We start from the raw sequence: 26,839 nt of genomic DNA, 5'->3' as shown, positions 1-26,839 counted from the left end.
GAAGTAATTTTCAGTTTTTGTGCCAAGTTTTGTAGAACGCGTGTGTCGTCCACCAAATCTAGTGCAACGCACAGTTGTTTGTAGAGTGTTCGCTCAAAAGCGTAGTGTTATTTTCGTATCCGTAACACCCAGTAAGTTAAGGTGAGCCGTTTCGCGCAAAAACTCTCTGTGCCACCTTTGGTCCGGCTAGCAAAACGTCCGTTCGATTCCTTGGTTGAGCATTTTTCTTCAACTGACTACGGTGCTAATCCCGGCAATCCCAGAAAATGAGCTCGACCGGTGGTGGTGCACCCAAACTAAGCATCTCGCTCGACGAAAGTCAACTCAGCCAGGTGCGGGAATGTTTGACCAGCTTCGCCGACAATACGTAAGTAAAAATATGCAAAATGCACACTTTATTTCAATTCGATTGTAGTTTCCCGATAGTGGCACCCTGTACATCCCCGTGAATTATTCTTCGGTGCGGTCAAGCATTTCATAGTTGGGTACGATACGTTCGGATTTGATATCGTGCTCAGCCAACAGCTGATCGCATATTGCACAGTGCAGATACTCGCTGACGGGTTCCGACAAAAACCACGACAAACAGCACAGTGGCCAGCAGAAAAGAAAGCAGGAAGCTATCGTTGATGACCAGGTTACACTGTTGGCATGGGATCTAACGACCGGTATCTGAAGAGCACCACAATCCGGACAGCTGATCGGTTGTCCTCCCGGGCGCCAGTAGCTTAGGGACGTTTGATAAAGAACCGATCGTTCTGAATCGATCGAAACTTGTCGTGGTCGCTTAGTTCGGGTTGTTGGAATATTTTCTGTACTTGTGCTGGCTGTATCACTGGAACCATCGTGAGAATCATTCGTCGCAGATGTAATCCGTTCCGGTTGAATTAATTCTTCTGTTTCGGTAACATATTCGCTGGACGATGAATAAGTGTTATTTGCTTCTTCCTTGTTTTTAGTAGCTTGTGTGTTGGAAGCTGCCGATGGTTGATACGCAGTCATCTCGGAATGTACGGTCTGCAGGTGCGCCATGAGCTTTCTAGTGTCTTCACGCGGGCAATCAATTATTAATCCACAAAAGACACACTTCACTCTTAAAATACTCATCTCTGCTTAGAGAGCCCTAGCTGCTGCTTGACAGGTGCTTCTGTTGGCCTTTTTGATTGTTCGAAAACCTTCCGCATACAGCAGGCTATGCTTACTGTGAAATTGATTTTTAAAAAACGCGCAATCATCATTTAATTGATCTGCTTTCTCATTCTTTGCTTTATTTCCGACTGTGATATTAGTGCTTGAAACAACAACATTAAAGAAAGAATTTAACATAAAATCGCAAAAATTTAATAAAAATTTCTACACAAGATGACCACATGTTCCAAAAAGTTTACAAAAAGAAAACATCTGTTGTGCAAAGGAAACACATTTCAAAGGAGGAACTTTTCCTGTTTCCTTCTACCTGGAAAAAGGCCACTGCTATGTTTAGGATCCTTTTTTTCCTTTCACGTTGCATTCGCTATCGGTGCATCTCATCCAGGCTGGCAGCCGGCGCAAAAAGGATCTTCCAATTACCACCACGTGCTTGGAGATACGCTACAGGGTCACCAGCACATGTCTGCTAGCAAAGCAATATAGCACTTCATCGTGGAAAAAAGATTTCAATTTCCTCATCGCAGTAGCCCACTTCCCTGCTGCTTATGTTTTGAACCATACGTTTTCATGGTGTGCGTGCCAGAGTGCACGTGTGTGCATTCCGTCCCTCTAACCCTAGCCACGCTCGATCACATCTGTTGCATTTGAACCGCGTCATTGCACGCACAGTAGATTGTGTGTTCAATGTGCCATGGCCCAAAAAACTCGCTCTCCCTCTGCATTCAGAGGCACCCTTTTCATGTGTTTCGGGTTTGGCACCGAAACGGAGCATATCAACATCATCTTCACACATTGCATCGAAGAGCGAGCACATCCAAGCAGTTTTCCATCTCGCACCGTACAACATAGGTCACAATATATATGTGTTTCTGCATAGAGTTCATTACATAGAGAGTGAGAGGAAACGATTTCCACGTGGTAGTAGTGTAGAGCGTGTAATGCGTTATTTTAGGGAGCGTCGTCGTCGTACGGTCGCATACACTTTTATCTATCCCGGCTCATTCCAACACACGCACGACGCGATGATGCTGCTGCTGATCGGGACCACACTGCCTCGTGCATCGGTCACCGTTTATTAGTATTCACGTGAAATCTCGCAAGCACAGATCGCGGAACGGAACACGCGCACGGTTCCGGTGAAGATATTACGCTTTTACGCCACGCGCACGCTTTCGCACAGTTTTATCGTGTACTTTATTTAACCGGTGTACATTCAGTTGAAAGATAATATAGTTTCCTTTTTTTTTTGCTGTGGCGCTTGGAAATTAAATAGCAGCAAAACGGTGCTTTGGTATGGTATTTTGTAGCGTGATGAAAATGACAAATGTTCACCGCAGTAACCAATCAAGCGGAAATGTATGAATTGTGTACGGTTCGGTGGGACTCATTTTGGTGGTGGAGGTGATGTGGTTTTAGATTGTGAAATTAGATAACTTCCTCCGTTTGTGCGGTCTTTTACACCCAGCGCGTATGCTACGCTGACTGGCTCCCTTTATGTGAGAAAAATATGTTCCATGTGTCTTCTAAGATGTGTGTGCGTGTTCCCTGTATGGTGTGAAAGTGCCGTATTATGTTCTTAGTAAATCAGAGACTATTTTTACATGATTTATAATTTGTAATCTTCAATATTTCCATAGAAATATTATCTACACTTCATGTGGTCAGAATTATGAGTATTATAAAACAAATTATGAACACAATTCTAGCAAAAAAAAGCAACAGAATTTTCGCTAAAACCCAAAAGCATACATCGTAATGCTTTTTCATTCATATTCGTACAGCATCTCCTATATGTGTGGTGGTGGTGATATGGAATCACTACCAAGCAACCGTTGCTACCCATGAACGAAACGTACGATGGTAATGGTAAGGGAAGGATGCTGACTCTCGCCCTTTCAGATGATTTTTCTGCTCTCTACAGCATGCACCGATCATGCGCAAATGATGGAAGTGTTTTTACTTCATTTTATCACCCCTCCTCTCTGGCTCTGCATCACACCACTGGGCGGCCCCATTTTTCCGTTTATCCGGACTGTTTTGCCAAGGTCCAAGCAGCTGGCAGTGGCACACTATACACAGGCGAAAGTAATTAATAATAGTGGTTAATATTATTTACGACGCAAGAACTAAAACGTGTTTTCAGCCTGTTAGAGTAGCGTGCTGTTTGGTTTAGTTCGAAAAATGTCACTGTGAATACAGGCTTGAGAGAAAAGAAGTTCAATGTTTATCGAAAAACCCGCCAAACTGTCCTTCAAGGTTCAGTGGACAAGAAATTGTAAACAATCACGTTCTCAGTGGTTTCTTTGATTGAAGGAATTTTATGCTCCCGTTTGCTTATCGATGTGTCATGCAAATGTCGTTCTGCTGACGAATGGAATCGCATTGGATGAACTTGAACAAACAAGTAGATAAACATTACAAATACCTTCTTACGTGAATCCGTTCGGTCATCACTAGATAAGCGAACTTATCTTAAGCTACAAATTCAACAAAGTGAGTGCTTTCATTTTCAAGTGCGGCGTAATTTGCATTCTGTCCACGATAAAGATCATCACCAGATCGTGCGGATTGTGTCCCCTGGTTGTTTACACCGTATTCCCACTATCTGCGGTGTTAGTAGAACAGTGCGTGTCGAAAAAGTGCAATCGTGCTTGTGTGTACGGGTTGCGATTCCAACGATCAACGAGTTCAGATCACTGTTGCAACGAGACCAGCAGACAAGGATTTCTAAAACTGGCTGCACAACACCCCATCCCATCGTGTGGTGTTTATCGATGAGTCATCAGTGGCGTTCCGTTGGTGGAACGTTTGTTTGCATGCTTTACATCCCCCCCCCCCCCCCCTCTTCCTTATCACCCTTTCGGACTCATCTCCTCTCTTTTAGCTATGTGATGAACATTGTTTCCCAAATCCCAAATCGGTCGTACGTGCCTGAAACGCAACGGGAAAAGCACATCACAGAATAGAGATTCCCGGCTTCGGTACACAAGAATAGGACATAAACCTTCGTCTGATGGCAAATGCAAGGAAGGGGAAGTGATCAGAAAGAGACAGTGAGCAAGAGCGGCATGAAACATTGTATCTGCTTCTGGTGGTCAAGGTTTTCGTTCCTTTTGTGGGATTTTGTATGGATTTTGTTTGGGTTCGACTATAAGCGATGACCCTCACGTGTGGAAAAGAACCGCTCGGCCATTCCGGCAGAGCCGGGTGGTGATCTGCGCTCGGATAAGTTCTATTTTCAGTTTGATGAGCGAATATTTGCATATGAGTTGGGGAGAAGAAGAGATCGTAAAATGGAAAATTCGGATCGTAAATATTTCAAGGTTTTTTTGATGAAGATATGGCGTTCTGTAAAATTTGAATCTAAATGAAACTCCAGCTTTTCTCCTACGGCTAAATTCAACTATACACAGACAGACAAAGTAATTAGATCATCCTTATATACATAGTATTACAAGAAGTAAACGCAATTTCTTGATTGAGATTCATTTTAAATCGTCTGACAACTTCAAAGTCATCCATATCGTATGAGATATTCTGGACTCTTCACGGAGACGCACACGATGCACTGAGTCGTGGCGATTAATTAGCCGTGTTTTAATTAGACCATAGAAAGCCAGAAGGAGAAGCACTTTACGCCGGCTTTTGGGTTGCAGGATGTGCACAGCTACATCCTATGGCTAAGATCATCTTGGGCGATCTTTGGCAGAAGATAGAAGACTGTGGCGTTTTTTCGTGTGCGGTCCCAATTTTCTTTCCCGTCATCTCTTTTCCTATCCGGGTGACAGGAAAATGTGTATCCGATGACAGCCAGGATAGGGTACGACGTCACAAAAAAACTTCGAAAGCATCGCCACAGCTTCCAGAATGAGCAAGAAATCTTAGCCGAATTTGGAACGTTTTTGAGAGCGGAGCACCAACACAGCACAGCGCGCGGGTTACAACAAATGGCCTCAGCAAGTTCAAAAACCCGTATACAACCGGGGTTTTGTAGAAACGAAAATTGAAAAGAACGCCGTGCCAACGAACCTCGCCCCATCGGAAGAAGGATGTTTGATCGACAGAATCCCTGGGTGTGTGTGTGTGTGTGGCAGTTTTTTGAACAAATTTTAAAAATAACAACTCCGATGGCGGTATAGGGTTTTGTGCTACTACGCCGCCTCCATGAAACGCAACAATCGGTAGTGTGGTGACGGGCCATCATACTGCCGTGTTTCGTCGATCGGTTACTTTGCTCCGGATGTTGTTGCGCTTTTCGTGCATTCATAACGCCATAACGTTCTGTAAGATCGCAGAGAAGATGTGGGAGCCCAACCGGATGCTTCAGCTACGCTTGCGGGGCCGTTTCGAAGTCAATCACAACAAACTATAAATTATAAGCAACTGTTGCGTACAGAAGATTGAAAGAGACACAAGTTGCGGTGTGAAGATCACTTTCAGTTTCAGCGGTCTTAAGAGGTTGCTCGATCAAATTGTTGTCCCTAAGGAATGTATAAGAACAGCCGCATTCGCGGAGAACGCACGTGGGCTGCCTGTCTGTGACTATATTTTCGGCCCTCAATCTTACGGTCGTTATGGCCCAGCTGGCTTTAATATTGCACCCGCGAAACGTTCCATAAAAGCTAATGTAAACATTAACGGTGCGGCGTGGTAATCATTCCTCATCTGGGGTATTTATAGTATGCTCTATGCATTTCCCAACGGCACTTTTCTAAACAACAGCCTAAAATATTGTCGCAAAGCTAAAGAAGAATATATATTTAATACAAATCCTTCAAAACTATCGTTACCCCTGTACGGATTACCTCCGAAAGATGGATCTCCCGTCACAGAAAAAGGGAATTGTTTTGGAAAACTAAGTTTAGAATTTGGATCTCTATTGCTATCGTCGTTTAAATCAAATTCTAACGGATCTATGCGCCCTAAAGTGCTTCTCTTCTTAGAAATTGGCCGAGGGGGGTTATAAATTTGTACGATTCACTTAAAATTGTTTCACTAAGTCTCGATCCCCCTTGCTGATCGTATCACGTTAAGATTAAAATTTAAAACTAAACCCCTCATTTCATCAGCACACGAAACACGATGATCCGGGCTATCTTCCTATGCTCATCACTGGAATTTTGTAGGATTTACTGGCAGCCGATAATAGTGTACCAATCTAATCTCGCGCTGAGGAATCGAGGAATCTACAAAATTCCCTCTACGAATAAAAGGCCTATCCATCGAACGAGCTGTTTATTGCATTTTTCCAACACACGCCAAGTTTACGGCTTGTACGAAACGATCTCCGCCGTAGAAATCTTGCGGCTCGCTCTGTGTCCCACCACCGAGGAAGCTGTGTGTTGTGTGTGCTGTGCGAGATGTCTAAATTTAAATCACAACTTCTCCCGGTGCGAAGTAGTATTATTTCGTCCATCCATATCCGACAGTATGCGCGTAGTTTTGAGTGCGTGCGTGCGTACAGTGCAGTATCTTTAGTTGGCGTCCACGACCTCACCTAGCATTGCCTAGCTTAGGTGCCGGTGTCGCCTGGTTTGTGCTGCCTACGTGTGCGATACACGTTTTTCTTGCGGTCAGAATTTACCTTCCTTTAGATGCACAGCTTCTTCTCGAATCCGTCAAGATCGCGTTCGTACAGACGTATGTCTCGTGTAGCACACGTTTTTCATTTGAAGTACGCCCTGGGTAAGGTATCTTCAAAGAGACACACCGACAAAACGCGAATGATCGCCAAATGATTTCGCCGAACACGTGTTGCGTAATCGATCAACTCGACTGGATCGTTGCACACGTGGCACGCGCAAACCCCGGACGAGCGCGCGTAGAATTGAAAGGAAGTCACTGGAACAACGTGCGCGTTATGTAGTTCTTCTCGTGTGCGATCGCAAGGTGTAGTTCGGTACTGTATCACCGATTGAATGCTAATTGTACGCGCCCATACCGTAACGTATCGATCGCCGATCGGTGGTGAAGCGTGTAGAAGTGGTTGTATCCCACCAATCCGTCCTACGCATCATCCACGCCCACGTGGCCGAGTTATTTCCTCATTTTGTAGTACGCGCCATGTGGTTGTCCATTTGCTGCCGAAGTATGCTCTTTGGTGCAGGACTGTTGTTTCTAGAGACACCATCTAGACTTGACCTGACGATCACCCAGCGTCTCTGAAACAAATAGGGTGAAGAATCAAGTATGCAAATAGTGTTTGGAGTGTCGCGAATAAAATGTACGACACCGGAGCAGAATAAATGAACGGAAACAATATTTTTCCACGCGCTTTAACACCCATCTAGCTAATTAGAATTATCCATTTCATGCTAATTAGCTCACACGAGTGCGACATTCGCATCACGATCGCATTCAGCGTGATCTCAATGGCGTATTTCATGTCGGCGAAGAATTAACAATATTGTTTACTTTATTCCCTGACGAGTACGAAACATGCCCAATCTTACACGAATTCCTCCGTCTTGCCTGTGAAAAGGGAAAAAGAAACAGAAACTGTAAAAGATAAATGGTGCCAAAAATCGTTGCAGCTACTAAATCCGGCTGTCGGGCAAGTCGGAAAAAAATAGTTCAACCCAACGATTCAAAGTTCTCACGACACCGTGTCGCCGGTAGTCGCCGTTTAAGCAATAGTCGCAATAGACACTAACACCGCGCTGCTTTAAGCACCTTGCCGGGTGCGTCTGTGTTGTGGGAAAGATAGGTCAGACACACAAGAAAGAAGTAAAGTATCGGTTAGCATAAGAGTTTGTGGATGTAGTTCATCCTTTGCACTAGCCAATGCCATGCTTTCTCAGCAATCGATCTTTCTCGGACAAATTGGATTGTAAACATCGGTCGGTGCTGTGTTGTTCTGGTATGTCTAGGTTCGGTTGCAAGCAAATATACGATTTTCAATAAATTGCATTTTGTTTACTACGAAATGCAGTTCAACCGACGAGACAAAGGAACTTAGTGTCTAGACGGATTGCTCGATCTTCTATCAACGATGGCGACTGTCTTGAGGGTGTAAGGCTTGCGTCTAGGTAGAAAGAACCCAATATCTCCAGAGATCTGGTGATGATTTTTCGAATCACAAAAAAAAAACACCAATCGAAGATTAATTTATGGACTTACTTATTTTTCAGACGCTAAAACCGCTTGACATGCTGGAGGAATGTCATTCGGATTGGATTCTAGACTTGCTGATACCATGTAGTTGGGTAAAACAGTCCTCACTAAAGGAGAACGGTCCGGAAAGGATTTGAACGCCGGTCCTGCCATGTGAAGACCGGCGCCACTGACTGAAGAATCTTGCTTTTACCCGTAGCTCAACAATTAATCCTGTGGATGCGAGGATGGTTTAGACTTTGAGTGAGAGCCTGGCTACCTACTACTGGATCAAACCGACTAAGACTATCCAAAGATGGTTTATTTTAAAGGCCTGGAATGACAGATAACTATATTTTGAGGTTATAGTGCCAAAAGAAAAGAAGAAGAAGGAGATACATCAAATATTTCATCATTTGTCTTGTAGGCACTTAGTTTTACAATTATTTTATTAGTTGACATATTCAATTATGAATCGGTCTGAAAGCAGATGCAATCGTAATTGAAACCCAATTTGAGGGAAGGATAATTCGTGCAATAAAACAAATTACCTCTTATTTTCACCATGCGGCGAGAGAACTGCGCGGCTTCGATTTTCGAAATACTTCGAAATACCATAACCTTCAACGTCACTGGTCAATTGCCCGAAAGGCCACATAACAACACAAGCAACACGCTCTGTCCGGCCAAAATGAATAATTCCATTCGCGATCAATACCGTCCCATCCCATCGTTACGGGTAAGGTCAACCCGTTGGCAAACACCACCACTCCACTTTGATGCTGGATTAGGTGCGGACATCGGTGTACGGATTAATTTTAGCAAGCAGTTGATGCAAATCACGTATCAAGTGAAAATGTCCGAGACAGCTAGCAAATCCTTAGAATTAAAGGATAGAAAAGATTTTCCAAAAGCCTAGTAGTGTCGTAGCTTCACAAGTCACTTTTTCGTGGTGGGGGTATAAAAACCCAAAGTTACCAATCGGACTCGAAACACGTCGGGTTACCATGGCTTTAGCGCATAGTGTAAACAAATTCCACCGCACCCCGTTAGGGTCCTGGCTATTTCCACGTTCAAGGAGAAACCTTTTGCGGGCTTTTCGGCGCTCAGAAACGTTGCCCAGCCGGTAACTCAGTGTTGGGTGACTGTGAGACCCAACGGGGGCCTTACAGTGTGACCCACTTCTACACTACCCAAAAGGGCAAACTGCTGAGGTTCGGTTGTTTAGTACACTGTAAAAGCTTGCATTCTGTTGTTGTTTGTGTCTGTCTTCCTCTAACGATCCGGATTGCTGCAGTTGAGCGTTACTAGTGGCAGTGATACACAGACACACACGAGGTGAAGTGTCTCGTCGGAAGTTTCAACAGTGTACTGCCAGTGTATCTCGTCGTTGCACCTAATTTGTGCTCGAACGGGGTGTCCGAGTCCAATGTTCAAAGCACCGCCGCACAGCAGCAGTGCAATCGCCAGGAAGCGTCGTACGCGTTACTGCTTGTAGGAAACATTGAACCGAAAATAAACGGAACAGTCGCGGCGACAACTGTGTGTTGAGCAGTGTGTAGTTACGTGCGTCTCAGAACAAGACGGACACTCGCACCGACATCATAACAAAGCAAAGGTACGTGGGAAGGTTTGCTTGGGTGTCTTTCTGACGCGTTCCGTCACTGCTATCGGCAAACAAAATTTGGACTACAAATTGAAGGTTTTATTTAAGGATAAATCTAGTCTTAGCTCGTTCATCAAAGTGATATCTCAGCACAAGTTGTACCTTTCAAGATATCATGAGTTTTTTGGGGGTTTAGTACGTTTACATAAGAAGTCTCCCGTCGTCATTTAATCCTTCCCTTTTTAGCTCCAACCGGAAGCATTGGAAGGTCAGAAAAAGAACAGGATAAATTGCCCAATGACTCACCGCAGAAGCCTCGCTGTGCGTGTTAAAAGATGCAACTGTTAAATCCATCATTATTCGCTGTTTGCGTCTTTAGAACGTTTCATAATGAGTGAGTTAAAAGCAGCAACAGCAGTACGAAGATTGTGTTTCTTGTGTGAAGCTAATTGATGGGTCTAATGCGACTACAGTGTGTGTTTGTGTGTAAACAATGGTCTAGAGGCAGCAGTACGCGCATTCCCGTCAGTAGGGATTTCCCTTTGGCCTAATTTTTCGTCCCGTAGTATCATGCAAGAACTGCCGGACACGTCAGACTCACGTCAGTGCTGTTCGTTAGCAACACATGTGTCCGTGTGGTTAGTTTATTGGACAAATTTCACACCGAATTCTCGTGCACGGTATGAACTAATCTTTCATTAACTGGAAGGCCTTGAATCTCAACATTCGACGTTAAACATTGAACATTTTTATAGCGCTGCTCGACTCAGTACATTGTCTGTACGACACCATCGTTGTGAAAACAGCAATTTATTGTGGTTTGCTTTTACTTGCTACAGAGATCCAGGGAAATGTGTTCTGCGATGAAATCATCGTCTCCTCGTGCGTCGGTCGGTCGCGTACTATCGCGTTCGACTAACAAACTCTCCCTCACCAAGCAGCTGATTTGTTGATTTGCGTCTGGGTGCTGTTTGATGATTTGTGTTGCTGCTTTATTGCACTTTCGTGCAAAACATGACCAAGAAGCTGATGATGTTGGTGGGAAAATAAATCCCAACTTTCAGCACAGCAAAACAAGGCACCTCTTTGACATGATCTGTGTTTTGCGGTGAATTTCCCTTCTTTTTATGAACTTCTTCGGTGTGCGGTGTTGTCTTGAATCACATTTATTGTGCGACGATTTTCTGTATATGGTTGTGCATCGTTTCCGGCGCTACTGACAATTGATCTGCAGAGGAAATGCATTAGACGATCATATTCCTCTGCGAGCAGCTAACATTGGACGGAATGTTGTACTAATCCATCACAACCTGTCATCATTTTAATGTAAACTTAACTCTAAAACACGTAGCAGCTTGATGGCTGCCGCCTGTTGTTGATGAGAATATATTCTAAACTTGCTGTTAGAAAACGAGGCGCGCCTTCTTTAGCTTTTTCTATTTGCCATAGTTTATTAGTAAATCCATAATAGAAGAAAAACTTCAAAATTTCCGCTTTTAGCACGCTCTTCTGTTCGTTTCTGTTCGTTGTTTGTTCCTCTTTGATTTGCGAACGATCGTTCTCCCACTGACTGATCGCAGGGCAGGCTTGTCCTGCCATTTTCTGATTATTATGTCTCTTCTCTTCTTCTATTCGCCTTCTAACTGACAGGGCGATGGGAACCTAGTAAAATTTCTAACACAGACTTTTCATATTGTCATACAATTATATAGTCGGTATCATAAGCCCAGTTTTTGGTTAAAATGCTGACTGTCAACGAATGATCTTTTTTGTATAGCCTTATTGAAGATCTTAGGAATACTACACTATCAATGGATCAATCAGGTTTTGAAAGTCGATGCACATTTGTCAAAACATAGTATTTTTTACTTTTTTTATAGGAAAACTTGATTTTTATTGTCGCAGATTCTTTTTCTACTATTAAGATTTGGTAAATTTTGAGCCAAAATAAAACTGCGACAGAAAATTAAGATGTTACTGAAAATTTAACTACAGGGTGTTCAATATATTCAAATACACTTTAAAAACGAGCTCAAACAATGTAAACATAAGATATTATTTTTTGAGTATTTTTTTCGTGAAGCCATGTTTATTTACTATCTTTTTGGCATATTCGGTGAGAACACGGCATTCTGGAGCTGTGAGATGTTATTTTGGGACGGGGGGATGCTGGCCAACGTGGGTGACCACAATCGATCATTTTGAACATTGTGCAACTGTTCCAAAACGAAGAGTTTCTCATAGGAAAACACGGACTCCTGACCTTCTTGCCGCGAAAGTATCAATTTGCATCTTTCCAGCCTCTTCTTCTTTGCAGCCTCCGTTACGTACGGTCATTGGTCGAGCACGCCACCCGGTACCGACGGTTGGTAGAATAAAAAAAATCCGCTTCACCCCGTGAGATTTCAACCGCCGGAACATGTCACTGGGCTGCTTCACCTTGCACAAACAATTTTACTATAAGATCACGGTACTCTTTCATCGTGCATAGTGTTTACCAATTAAATGACACTTAGTGGCCACAACATGCAACGGTTAGCCTATACATGATACTAAAGCTGAAAAAAATATTAATACACAAAATATGCAGAGTGCACAACTACAAATCGATGAAAAGTTCGAACTTATTGAACACCCTGTACAGTTATGCCTAGTAGAAAGATCGATCGTAGAAGTCTTAAAAATGAATATGACGGTGGCTTTAGGCTAGTGCCCGTCACTGTATAAGTTCTATTCAGTTATTGATGGGTAAACTATCAAAGTTCTTACTTACTAATCAAGCGCTTCAACTTATTCGCGATCACCCTTGGGTAATTCATTATTTATGAGCTTGGGTTTTGTCTCGTTTGTCAAACAAAACTCTAGAATTAATACTGCCTGCTCAAACCCTTTGTGTGGCTTATAACACATAGGAGAGCCTCAAATCAATTATTTCCAAGACATCAGCTTATGTCAGGATCTGGATTGACTTATAGAGAATGGTCGCCGCAGTAGACACACTCAAGTCTCGGATGTCCCTCTCTAGGACCAGACTGAAGAGAAGACGGACATGCCCACCTCCTTGGCAAAGGCACTTGGTGGTAGAGCCTTTAGAGTTTTGTATCCACCTCCACCTGACAAGAGCTGGTAGGGAGTGTATGCTGCCGTTGCTACGCCATCGTTTCCAAGATTTATCGCATGTTAAACATTTGATTTTCCATTTCGGATAGTTCGTTTCTCTCTCACTCTCACATTAAAGATTTAATGAATTTCTTGTTCGGGTGCTGTACCTCCATTTTTTATCAGTTCGGCAACAACTCCGGCGGTACGCCTTGTGGCTTTTTGTTCGTGTGCCGACGGAGCACATTTAGTTTATCATAATTCCTTCTTCTTTATTATAATCATTTGAATATCTTGCTGATGTCGAGATTTTCGTACGGGAGCGATATTTACCCTAATGAAAAATAAACACCACGTGCCTCGCTAAGAAAATAATCAACATCTCCACCACCAGGCGCCTCCACCATCGCGATCTGTAAACTGGCACCTTAGATCAGTGCGATCGCGATCTACATTCATAGCTGCATTCTATGATTGGTTACACAAAACTGAAGCCAAATATTCATGTGTTTAAAATTTTACCGATTCTATTTATAGTTAGAGAAAAACAAAATGCTGCTTGTATAAATGAAAAGTGTTCGTGTGTGAATGTGTGTGCAGTTTATTAAAAAAAGACATAAATTGTTAGGTCCAGCAAAAAAAAAAAGGAAAATGATCGATGAGTTCCTACCGTGATGCAGCTTACCACCGTCCGGCCACAGTGTTACATCCGCCCACATGATGGGTGTTCAAAATGATCGTTAAAAACTCGGCAGGATACCTTATTAGGGAGTTGCAGGGGTGTTGTGTACCGAATTGTTTAGGTAAAAATCTCCACAGGCAAATCCGCTGACACTCTATTAACCGGTGTGTGTGTGTGTGTTTAGCAACGGGTTGGAGTTCTTCCGGTAAGGGAAACAGATCTAGAGCGCACAAAGTGCGGAGTAGCTCACATCCGAAAAGGAACCAACGTTATTTTTATGTGCCAAAGAAAAGTGATCAGAAACCAAAGAGCGTGAACACGCACAGTAAGCCGTTAAGAGCAAACAATCATGTCTGGAATCTTCAAATACACCCCAAATCGGGCGGCAGCGTCCACGCCGAATCGACGCTCAGCTTTCGGCACTGGATTCGGGTAAGAGAGCAAACAAATGTGATCATTATCGAAGTGGGTGAGGGATGTGTTATGAAAGTATAACTCTAAAATGGGAAAATGCTGACCGCATCGAGGGCATCGAGTAGAGACCCGAAGTGATCCTCTCATCATCTAGTGCTGTCGTGCGGTACTTTATGCTCTTTTATGCAATATTTCTAAGATAGAAGGGAGTAAGAGTGCTTCAAAAACTTAAAAAAACGCCCCAAAAAACCGTTTCCAAACTCTCCCTCGAATAACGCTTAAATTGATAAGCGGTTAAGTAGAATGAAAGATTTTACGGGCTTCTGTTGGTCTATTGACGGAACGGGCCAGGCACTTACAATTTCTAGGCTCAAGTCTATTATCGTTAATGGGGGAAGCGTGTTAAGGCAAAATAAAATACAACAAAGTCAAGCCGGAGGGGGTCACTTAAATCGAACCGTTAGTGATTCGTATTTAGAATGCTTGTACATGTTGAGGGTTTCATAAGCTTTACATGTTTATGGGTGGGTCATGTTTCTTTCCATAATTTTGTAAGCCTTAATGTGACCAACAATACGCAATATTTAGTTCAGTATTATTAAACACAGGACCTCTGGAAGAGTACTTAAAACCACAAAGATCCATCCATTCTTATGTCGCTAATGACAAGAAGGCACTTCTCATAGTGAAGCAATGTCAATAATCATTAAATACATATTTCAAATGCTAAACCATACACAAGTTTTGGTCTACGATCGTGACGGTATTGCTCACTGTTCACTGGCACTCTACAAAAATGGCTAATAATTGAATCAATTGACCGTGCTTTGTGAGCAGTCGTTGATGGAATCATATTTTCAGATGATAAATGAACAATATCATCCCGTGAAGATGCGGCAATGCATCAAAATAGCAAACCCAAAGAATGCTTCCGTTTCACGCGGCTTCGTGACTTCGTCCGTCAAGGAAAGATTGGTATCAACGACTGTGCGGTCTTGGCTTTTGCAGTGCGACATTGAAAAGATCAACGCCCTGAGCTAATCAACCTGGCTCGTTAATATCCATGGTGCATCCTAATGAATATGGCCCTGCCAAACAGCGACACGGAAGAACGCCACTCACTCTGCAATTAGAACGCACACTTTTTTTTGGCTCAAGTCGCAAAGCAATAAAAGTGTGCCTTTTCCTTGTTCTGATGATCTTAATAAGGTTCGAGAGTATAGCATACGCAACACAAGGGTCATGTTTCAATTCCGGACTGCATCATCATCCGCCGCATACTCCACAGCGTCGACATACACTCACACGGATGATAAGTGTTATAAAGTGATGCAATTTCGTAGTTAAAACAGACAAACACACACCCACCCACCAATCTCATTTAGTCAGTTGACCACGGGAGCAATCTTAATGTGTGGGTGGGGTTTTCGTCTGTGGCCAATCAAAAGTGGGACACGATAGCCGAATTCTGTGACGGAAGTAACCGTATCGTTTAATTCCCCGTCCGTCCGGAATCGTGCTTACTTTGCCATATCCAAACACAATCATTTATAGATGACATAATGATGCTGCTGCTGCTGCGCATAAAGGAACCATTCTGCCCACGGTTACAATCAAGACGAATGGTCGACATCAATCAGAGACCGTAAAAGAGGGGCAATATTTATTGCGCTTTGTGGGTAGAAACAATCGATTTGATTTAAATCGTGATCTTGTAAAGCACATCAATCTCGTGCTTATGTTCATATATCGTTGTTGCTAGTCAGATCGGCGTGTTTCTCGCAACATGGATAACAGTGTAGTGTTGTAAAGAAGATTAAAGATGAGACTAAAGGAAATTGTTTTTTGCTTAAAATAGCTCAACAACTAAACTTGTATTTTTCCTTTTCTTTTTTTACAGAAATCCCGGTGTGCACCAGGATGCCACCATGGATAACTCATGTAAGTATATGATAGCTGCGTCTAATGTTTCTGTTTTCCGTTGAGAAATTAGGGAAGATATTCTAAGTTCCATCACTAGAAAATAATCTTCTGAAAACCCGAAAATAATGAATAATTAAATCGACTCCCTGATCTTGATCGTTCCTGGATCGATCGATTGTTCTTTTTTGACATTTGATTTTGAGTATGCCATATCTAAGGCCGGGGCTACACACAACCGAAACAGACCGAAACGAAACATCAAATTTGACAGTAAATAACGCTCTTCCCTTGTTGTGGTGCCAAACAATTAATTATTTTTCGAAATTTTTGGATATTATCAACCATATTACTGTAATTTATGGTAAAACAGTTTTTTTAAATGTCTGATTGTTTAGGTCAAAAACGCAAGAACAGCGAAACAAAGCGAAACAGTCAAAGAAGCGTTATGAAGCGATACATTTTGACGTTTCGTTTCGGTCTGTTTCGGTCGTGTGTGGCCCTGGGACAACTGGACTTCCTGCAGGGTATCCAGAGATTTTTGGCGCGGTCTCAAAGATTTTTGCTCGCGTCCCGAGGTCTTTTGACAAGTGCCCGTATAATTGAAATTTGATATGATAGAACTTAGAGTGAATTTCTTCTTATAAACGTTTATGAGCTTAACTCTGTAAAGCTGCAAATATAATTTTGCCTAGACAAAACCTTCAAAATAAGACACTATTTAGGCAAATTTGTATTGAAAAATCCCTTAGCAGTGGTTATGAAGGCAATTTTGTCAATAGGGTTGTTTGAATACACAAATTAACCAAGACGTATGAACAATTTTTGTTTTTCTTAATTTGTATGAATAAAACGAAATCAAAAATCAATAGTGGAAAGCCAAAATATATTAGAACGTGTCAAAAATTGCGGAACAAGAACAAAACTATCTAGGAATGCGTTAAAAAATATAGGAAAGTGTCAAAAATTGCTGGGATGTCCTGTGTAAGATAACATACGAGATCCGTAGTTTTTAAAATTTAGCATCGCACCTTAGTATCTCCAAGAATTTCATCTGGTTATCATTCTAATATTGGCGATTTTTGGACAATATCAACGAAAGATGCTTTGAAAACACAGCGGTCGAGTGTTAATATTCAAATAAATTGATAATAAATCAAATATTATCCCAACAGTGATGTCCCTTTCTTTTCTCTTTTTATTGGGATTTATGTCCTCAATCGGTACTTCCGATCTCCTTGGCAACAGGATTATTAGTACGAGTACAGCGCAATCTATATTTCTTCTTCTTGACTAAAACGACCTGTCAGTCCACTAGTAGGCTACGATAAACTAATATGGCGTCTCAAACCATCGTAACTAACAAGCAGAGCAGTTTTGCATTGCTAATCCTGGCAAACGTTTCTTAAACAAAAAAGAATATACAAATAGTGAACTTTTTTTCATAAAGAATAATTTTTTGAGTAAGGCTAACATAGCAATCGAATATTAGAAATAGTATTCCCGTTGATTTAAATGAGCAAAATGGAAAGAACTAAACGAAAACTGTGCTGGAGCGAAAACGATAGCACACCCGTTCAGAAAAAGAATGAAAAGTTCACCGTGTCCATTGGTTACTCCCATAAATCGTCCTCAAGCTTAGACAGAAACCGTCCTTTTGACTCTTCCGACGGTAGTGTAGTGCAGTTGGGAAACTCCTGTGCTGATTTGCCATAGAAGTCTAAAATGTGGTGTGGTGTCCAATTTTCTCATTACAGATGCGATGGGATTTCGTTCTCCCTCAATAAACGCCCTCACCGGTCACGGTTCGCCCGTTCCGGTGCGTTCTTTGCGCGACAACGAGGAAGAAATCTCGACACTGCGCAAAGAAAACTTCAATCTGAAGCTACGCATTTATTTCCTCGAGCAGAAGGCGGGCATCTGCACGGACAGTGACACACCCGTGCTGGGCCATACCTCCTCATCGTCCACGAACACGTCATGCGATGGTAATTATTTGAAGCAGAACATCGATTTAAAGGTACGTACGGTACGAAGAAGCGATCTAGATCAACGTACCCACCTCAAACGCATTGTGGATGCAATTTTCCACGGATCAGTAGTTAGCGTAGTTTCTATGGGGAATGATTTTAACGCACGATTAAACTTTTGTTGCAGGTCGAGGTAGAATCATTACGACAGGATGTTCAAAACAAACATGACCTTCTCTGTCAGGCGGCCAAAGCGATGGAGGTGATGGAGGAAAGCCACAAGAAGGCGGAGGAAAAGCACCGCGAGATGGTTAACGATCTAAACAATCGTATCGAGATGCACCAGCTCGAGATAAAGTCGTTGGAGAAGATGGCGAGCGAGCTGCAGCATCAGTATCGCGAGCTGCAACTATCGACCAGCCGCGTGGGTATCGATGATGGGGCAAATGATCAACATCAGACGCACGGTGACACGACGACCACAGCCGGTAAGGGTACGGCTCGTGATAATGTTGGTGAGAGTTTGCTGGACTTCCTCGACACGGTACAGCAGCACAGTGAGCTAAGTGTGCAGGAGAAGCTGAAGCTGCTCGAAATGGACAACGCGGTACGACAGTGCCAGGAGCGTAACGAGGCACTGAGCCGCCAGGTGGAACAACTGCAAAGCGTGATCGATGAAAAGGCGAGCAAAATTAGTCAGCTAGAGGTGGAGCTGGGAGAGTTGCGATTCGAAAATGCGGAACTGCGCGAAGAATCGGAAAAGCCCCAAACGAATGTTGAGGTAAGTTGGAAAGCGTAGTACCAAATCAAACAATTCCTACTCGTTTAAATCCTTTGCAAAAGATATCCGACCATACCGCAGTGGAATGTGGTTTGAATAATCGAACCGATCGTTCCGTAAAGATCGTTAAGGAAATTGTTCAACAATTTGCATTAAAATATTTTCAACTACAGCAAGAACATCGACCAAATTGCGTTGAATGTGTCACGGTAGCGCAGAAAACTATTGAAGTGACAATGACTAAAGCTTTCACCAACGAAACGAACATGGAACTGTTCAATCCGCCCAACGTTTGTTTCCCGGGCGAAGAACTAATTTCCTGTAATTCTCGCTCCGAAGCCGGGAAAAGGGGCAACAAATTCGTACATTCTGCTAGAGCTCATCTCGTTTGTCGTCGTATTATCAACGAATGGGTAAATCAATATTTTATGATTGAATCAAGACCGGCGGCGAATGAGGATAACAGCACCACAAACTACTGGAATGAAATCGATCATGGACAAGACCATTGGCCCAACATTTTACAGTGGTGTCTGCAGAAGCTGAACCTGTCGAACAATAGTAGTAGCGATAATAGTGTGGTTGTCGCAACAGACCATTTGTGTGATTCGAATTCTTGTTTCTAGACCAATGAATTATTTTGGATTTATATTAAATTTGCTGTTGTCTTTACTAAATTTACATGCAGTACAATAAAGCAAACAGCATTTTTTGTATTTTCTCAGATTGGTAATGAGTTCTCTTTTCGACTTTTTTCTTTTGTTTTTTTTGCAGATCGAACGCCTAAAGCAGCAGAACTTTGATATTCGGTCCGAGCTGGCTGAGAAGCTGTGCGTTCTCGACGATACGGAAGCAAAACTACGGGAAAAAACGATGGAGTGCACGAAATCTTGTAAAATGGTCGAGAAGCTGATAAAGACAATAACCGAGCAAGATAAAGAGCTGGAAAAGCTGAAGCGAAACTCGGTAAGTCACTGTGGTTTTAGGCGATTCCTCTCTGAGCGTTTATTCCCTTAACTGTTGATATTATTATGTACTTGTTTTATCCCATTTTGATGTCGGTAAATTTGAAGCCAGTTGAATTGAACAGTCGTGAATCACCGATAAGGAAGGTATTGCATTCAGATTTATAGTTTTCACTTTTTGCACTCTTTACTATTGCGTTGCACAATAAGCCGCCGAAGCCGAGAGTCCTCGGCGACTGAGCCGAATAAGGGGAGATAGTACACTCTGATTCATTTTCATTGAGGCATTGTTTTGCAACATGCAGAGTGTACTAGCTCCTTACATTAAAAATAACAGTCTAATCCCCCTTTTTTGTACATAAATTACCGCCTAAACAACATTCAACTCTCGTGTGGCAGTCAAGCGTACTTCGTGGCGGAAAACCTAGTCCAAACTCAATTAGTACCAGCCGCCGTTAAGACCATCTTGCCATAAAACTGGACATTTTACCCCGGTCCGGACCCTATCTTCAGATGTCTCCCTATTTATTCTTCCCTGCAGTGTGTGTTAGTGTACCTTACGACACTAGCATTGTCCTTAGTGTGTTTATTTATTAAAAACTTGACTGTGAGTAATATTTCTCTGTACGTTTTGCGTACGAAGGACTGGTTCGGATTTTGTAACGTTTAACTTGAATTTTGTGCTGCACGGATATCTCTTTTGGTGCTGGTCTTACATTGAAATATTCAGAATTTACTTCACCCCTACTAATCAAGCTTAGTGCTTAGCCCTTTGTCTATCACAAGGCGCAATAATTTCTGATTGCAAAATGATCATATCGGTGATGGAAAGCTGGGCTTGGGACGACAAAAAGAAAAGAACATTGTAAATTGATAACACATTTTACACGATCGCATCATCATCGCGGCACCGTTTCCGAAGACAAAGAATCACATTTCGTGTGAAATAATACAAAATCTATGTACTTTTCAAATTATCAAATCGAATCTACTAATACTATTATGTTCATACGACTATTTTTCAGAACATATCACTTGCATCCGAGCACGGCAGTTTTCCCGCGTCGACCGTAGAAATCGTCGACCAGGATCGTAAACCGGTTAGCCAGTCCGAGTACGACGCCCTAGTGCAGCGCGCTAAACTGCTGCAGCAAAAGAACGACACGCTCATTCACAAGCTGTGCGGCGGTAGTAGTGGTGGTGGTGCGAACAGTGACAATCGTAACGATCGTAACATCATCATCAAGCAGCTTAACGATGAGCTCATCAAGGCACGAGAAGAGGCCGAACGGGAGCAAAAATGGCGCAAAGAGACGGCCGATCTGTGTGCCATTTCCACCCATCGTCTAGAGGAGTTGGCCGGCTTTCTTGATTCGCTGCTGCGGAACAAAGAACTGCTTGGTTCACTATCGACGGACAGTCGCAAAGCTATCCGGAATGCGGTGGATCGTAGTTTGGATCTTTCGCGCAGCCTTAATATGTCCATTTCCGTCACGGGTCTATCGCTTATCGGTAACAACAGTTTGGCGCAGCTTAGCTGTCTGTCCGGATATTTGGACCATTCGGTGATTGGTGATGTTAGTGGAAATGTTGGCGGACAGAAGAAGAATGCCGATGGTATCGATGATGCCGAAGAATATGACAAAGAAAACCGAATGACGAATGTGAAGGGACCGAATCATTCCAAGCAGGAGGTTGAATCGTTACGTGCCGAAATTAGGACTCTGCGCGGTGAGCTGATGGAGCACAGGCAGCAGCAACAGCGACCTCGTCGACGGGAAAGCAAAGAACGTAAGTCCGTCCCGATCGAACCGATTTCCGACTCGGAAGCATGGTCTGAGCCGGATCGGGGTGTATCGCTTGCGCGGATCGGTTTGGAGGAGAGCAGCAAGGTGGCTCTTAGACAGAAGAACGCGTCAACCGGTACGATTGGTGCATCCGCTTCCGGTGCACTAGAGCTCAGTTCTACCTCCGACAACGAATCGCTAGCTTTGTCCGGTATCGTAACCGGACAGCAGCGTAAATCGGGTTCGGCGGCCGACATGAAACACCTCCAAGATATGGTTGCATGTCTGAACAAAGATCTGCAGGATAAGAACGGCACCATACTCACCATCCAAAGCCAGCTGGTTGATCTGGACAGTGAGCTGCAGCGCGAACGAATCCGGCTGGCGAACGTCCAGTCGGAAGCGAACGACAACCGGCAGCTGTCCGAGCAGTGGGAACGGGAGGCGAAAGAGTCGCGAGAGAAGGCTGAACGAGCTGCCGAACGGTTGGTACTGCTGGAAAGTGACATCCGGCAGCGGGATGCACTGATCGAGAAGTTGCGGAAAGAGCGTGAACAGGCGGCAGTTGATTTGCGGGTGGCGGTCATGAAGCTCGAGTCCATGCACACCGAGTACAGTGATCTGCAGCAACGGCACAAACGTGAGCTAGATGCACGGCTAGCGAACGAACAGCGTCAGCTGGACGAGCTACGCCAAAGCTTAACCGAATCATTCCGCAACGAGTTGCAGTTGAAGCAGCAATCGTTCGACACGGCACTCGCCCAGAACTACATCTCCAAGAACATCCATCAGGAGAAGATGCGCGAACTGAACGAACTGCACTACCGGCTGGAGGATGCGCACAATGACATTTCCGCCATGGCACAGGCAGAGGACACGCTCCGGAAGCAGTTGGCCGACTGTGAGCGTAATGTGCTGGCGATGAAGAAAAGTCTCGATGAAGCAACACTGCAAGCGTCCAGGGCGGCGATCGAACGCACCAAAGCACTGAACGAGAAGCGGCAGCTCGAGAGCGAGCTTGGATTCGTGCAGGACGAGCTGAAGCAGCTAAAGATGGAGAAGAATGAACTGAACGAGCAGCTGCAGGGCATGATGCTGATGCGATCGCAACAGAGCTCACGCAGTCCACGAATGGCGGCGGGTGCAGCAAGTGCTGCGAATGATGGTGGGCGCATGGTGGGACAAGACGGAAATCTGTCAACATCGGGAACGGATGAAGAGACGACCGGTAGGCGACTGTTGGAAAATTCTTCACCCGATCTCGGTATCGAGAGTGATCCGGGCCGGCTGTCGAACGTGGAGCTTGGAGGAAGTGAGTTGAAGTACGGCTCAACCACATCTCCACCACACCAGCAGCGTCCTCTGCTCAAAACCCTCGAACTGACGAAATCGATGTCAAATCTGCTCTTGAATCCGGCAATGGATGGTAAGTCCTTGCTTTGTCGGTGTTGTATATATTATCTACACATTTTTTTGACAATTTCTTCAAAATTCATGAACCTATTCTGCTTTTTTCAGTTTAGTATGTTGGAGTTTAATCTATTTTCCACGTTTTTGCTTATCATTGCGTCAACATTTTTGCGCACTGTTTACATTTAAGCCGATAAATTTATGAAAAAGGGTGCGAAAGGGTGCACTATTTTGCTAACAGTACATCCAACTAAATTTTTGTCAATTTTTGACTTCGGGTGTGATTCTATTGAAGTCAATTTATACTGGTGGTAAAGATTCCTACAAAAAAAAAATGCAAAAAAGCCTGTACTTATCGCTCACTAAGTCTCAATAGGCCAACTTTCTTAAGTTATGAAACAAGATAATATCAAAATAAACAATAATACAGACTTCTTCTCGAGAAAAAACGATCAGAATATGTTAGTAAACAATAAAGAATGCCGTGCAATTTTTGAAAAATTATTATAATTGCGGCTACACGTCTTAAGACAAAAGACAAAGCTAAAATACGGTGAGACATAAGTTAATTTTTATAGAATATTAGTGACCCAAAGGGCGGCCCGGTGACCCATATTAGTATAGGTGATCCATATTAGTAAGGGCGGCCCGGTGGTATAGGCGACAGCGGCGCCGGCCTTAAAACGGTAGGACCGGTGTTCAAATCCCATCCGGACCGTCCCCTTGTAGTGAGGACTTACTAACCAATTACGTGGTATCGGCAGTCTAGAAAGCCATTTCGATGGCCGGCATGACCTTAGAGGTCGTTAAGCCAAGAAGAAGAAGTAGTGATCCAAAAGAGATCACCATACCAAATTCGATCAGGATTGCAATTTTCAGTCAGCACAAGATGTGTGCAGCAGATTCTGTTAAGTAATGATCGTTTGAAGCGGCACAACAGCCTCAGCAAAATCACCTTTACAGAACGTCAGAACCTGAATGTGGGCCCAATTTCGCTGTAGCCTTTTTGATAAATATGAAGTACATGTTGGTCCCAATCATTGACAACAATGGTGGTAGGATTTCCGCGATGAAGCTGATTTTCATGTGGGCTGTAACATTGATGGTGATACTCTGATAACTTGGGGAGAGTTTTTCCTTTCAAGAAAAAGCTCTTCATTGGCGTTGACATCATCATAATCGATCGCAACGAATCTTACATGGGTACGTTAACGTACGTACGTACGTTAGTACGTTTCCACATGAATAATGTCACGATTCAGAAGCCTGAACCGAGTAAAATCTGGTTTTCACAGAAAAATTTCAAGGATATGGATGGCCATTACATTTAGCGAATCTGTATCTCGTAAGAAACCTTTATTCTACTGATTTTCGACGCATTTATTATGATATTTTGCAAACAGCAAACATATGGACAGTGCTTAGGACTCATTGAAGTTTTATACCTTGAAAATTAACAAAATTGACCGCGAAATTGCTGATTATTGCAATTATTCGAAAGAATGCCACTTAAATTCACTCAAAATGTCTTGAAAAAATACAGTTTGATTTGATTTTTGGTTGCAATTTCCCAAATTTCAACGCAATTATACAAAAAGGTTCAAAATAGACTGAGCTAACAATCTAAACTGCATATTCTTATTTCGCTAAGTGTATTAATTAACGCCCGTTTTTTAACTTCGTTTCCACAGTCAAACTAGAGGATGGAGAATCGTCAAAGGGAGGTGCGGAGCAAGAAGCGTCGGCTGAAGCGACCACCATCGTCAAGCACGACTGTGCCAAAATCGAAGTTGACTACAGGGATCTGCAGCGTCGGTACAACAAAACGCGCCACTATCTGGCGGTCGCGTACGATAAAATTAAATCGTCCAACAAGGTGAAGAAGCAGCTCGAGGTGGACCTGAAGCAGCAGATTCACAAAACGCACGCCGTCCTGAAGACGGTGCACCGTAACATGGACGCCAACAACGGTGGTAGCAATGATGATTAGGCAGAGGCTCCAATTGTATGCCGCAAAGCACCCCGAACACCAATTACTTACTAACACGAGTTATGACGAGTTTTAAGCTGTGCGTGTGTGCGTGTTAAATGTGTATATAGACTTAGCGAATCGGGTGCCAGTGGGTGATGTGACGGTGTGTAAAGATGACGCGGGGAAATTGTTCCATATTCCATTTCTGCGCCATAAACGGATTGAATGTTCTGCTGTAATGCGTTGTGTACATTTTTAATATTGACCTTACAGGAAGGAACTGCTTAAAGGATGTGTAAATATGACGGATACAGATGATGATGAGTGTTTTGGGTTTGAAGATAACTTACGTATGAGATTAGAATGGAATGATATAGTGAGAGTAGTCGGCCGGAAGAATGTGAGACTAATTTATTTGTGAAGAAGATTTTTTTAGCTGGATAGTAGTGTGCGGGAATGGTTACTGGAATCGAGAGTGAGCAAAGCAAAGATAAGGTGAAAATAAATATCGCGTACTGTTTTTTTGATAATAGAAATGAGCCTTAATCGTAACAGTAATGCGCCGATACTCAGTTGAATTAATGTCCGAAAGAAAGTACCACAGAACAGATGCCCAAAGTAAATGTAATTTTTTTTAAACTTTTTGATTCCCGTGCGCAACAAGACCCTTAGATACGGACCTTTGGAAGAGATTTGTTGGTAGACAAAATCATTTCTCCAGATCCAGAAAAGTCGAAAGTTTGATGTCGAGATTCTTTTGACTCGACGACTTTTCAACGACAATTTCCTTCCTTTGATAGACGAGGGCGTTTTGACTACCTGATCTCTAAGTAGATCTGGTCTTTTGGACGAAGAGGCTTTTATAACAATATATTTTTGGACGAAAAAGTACTCCTAGAAGAATATTGGAAAACACGACTCCTTGTACAACGAGCTTCCTTAGAGGAGGTAATTTGTAAGATAAAACATCTTGGAATATGGGTCTCTTGGACATGACGCTTCATCAACGGACATGCGACGGTGTGGACCCCAGAACGACTATCAATTTTAGAGTTGAACGTCTTCAAAATATCGTCCTTGTTCAATAATAGTATAAAACATGGTCCCTAAAATTTCCATCAACTACTCTGAGGTACTGGGATCCAACGAAGTAGCCGGGATTCAAAAGAGCATATTTTCACTATGTATGCCATCCTTGGTTTGGTTCGCAGGCTTAAAACCAGATGAAGATATATCGGTTTGAGAAGAATTTTATCGTCTACTCTAATGCCTGGAAGCACTTTTTTTTTGCTCTGGTTACCTCTTTTCTAATAAATGAAACCAATATTCGAGACCACCGTTTTCGAGTTCTGCACCGCCATGTTCGATAAGTTCGGATACCATAGATGGCAAATACTGATACAGAAACACGACCACACCAATGCGATTTGATTGACATTCGTTTCCACTATATCCTAAATGTCACATAATTTATGTTTTCTTGTGGTTGCTGCTAATACTATGTACGTTCGTTTCGCATTTGTTTCGTTTCTGTGGATGTTCCACGCACGTACACACGCGCCATATCATTTAAATCACAAATCTTCGTTGACGTCTTCAAAATATCGTCCTTGTTCAATAATAGTATGTATATATAGTGCATCTTTGGCGATTTTTTTTTTTCGTTCGTCACCTTATTTATCCATTCCTTCTTTGTTTAAATCTATTCTTCCGCGAACGACGCTACTAATGTTCTGAACGGGTGCTTGAGTAAGAGAGTTTTCTGCTTGCCACGTGTGCTAATGTTACAACAGCTATCTTAAAGCCCGTGCCTGTTGTCTTCCACACTACACTAATACTAACTTGACTTGAGAAAAGCATAACGCATGACTAGAATTGGTATCGTATCTTGTGTTTCTTATGTTTTCTTTTAGTTTCTATCATCATCTTCATCATTTTTGAGGCCAACAACGGTAAACTACTTGCTGTGAAATGCGCCGTAACGCCTGCCAA

The 26,839-nt window shown here is 43.0% G+C and overlaps 3 protein-coding genes across 4 annotated transcripts in view; 1 reads left to right on the top strand and 2 right to left on the bottom strand.

The window, feature by feature from the left end:
• The window catches only part of LOC126559083 (40S ribosomal protein S8), a 269,441-nt gene that overhangs the window by 236,233 nt on the left and 6,369 nt on the right, over positions 1–26,839 (bottom strand). The window lies entirely within an intron of this gene.
• Positions 267–24,865, top strand: LOC126556786 (centrosomin). Of its 2 annotated transcripts, none has more exons than XM_050212272.1 (7): positions 267–367; positions 15,943–15,983; positions 17,720–17,982; positions 18,120–18,713; positions 19,488–19,679; positions 20,704–22,891; positions 24,567–24,865. In XM_050212272.1, the coding sequence occupies exons 1-7, from the start codon at positions 267–269 to the stop codon at positions 24,863–24,865; spliced, it is 3,678 nt and encodes a 1,225-aa protein (XP_050068229.1). The 2 variants fall into 2 exon arrangements, with proteins under 2 accessions (XP_050068229.1, XP_050068230.1); XM_050212273.1 differs by lacking the exon at positions 267–367 and adding an exon at positions 13,964–14,060.
• On the bottom strand, positions 451–1,107 carry LOC126559026 (uncharacterized). Its single transcript, XM_050215126.1, has one exon. It carries the CDS (start codon positions 1,105–1,107, stop codon positions 451–453), a length of 657 nt encoding a protein of 218 aa, XP_050071083.1.

Source organism: Anopheles maculipalpis, chromosome 2RL (assembly GCF_943734695.1).
Source record: "Anopheles maculipalpis chromosome 2RL, idAnoMacuDA_375_x, whole genome shotgun sequence".
Taxonomy (NCBI): domain Eukaryota; kingdom Metazoa; phylum Arthropoda; class Insecta; order Diptera; family Culicidae; genus Anopheles; species Anopheles maculipalpis.
This window is presented reverse-complemented; position numbering and strand designations above follow the sequence as displayed.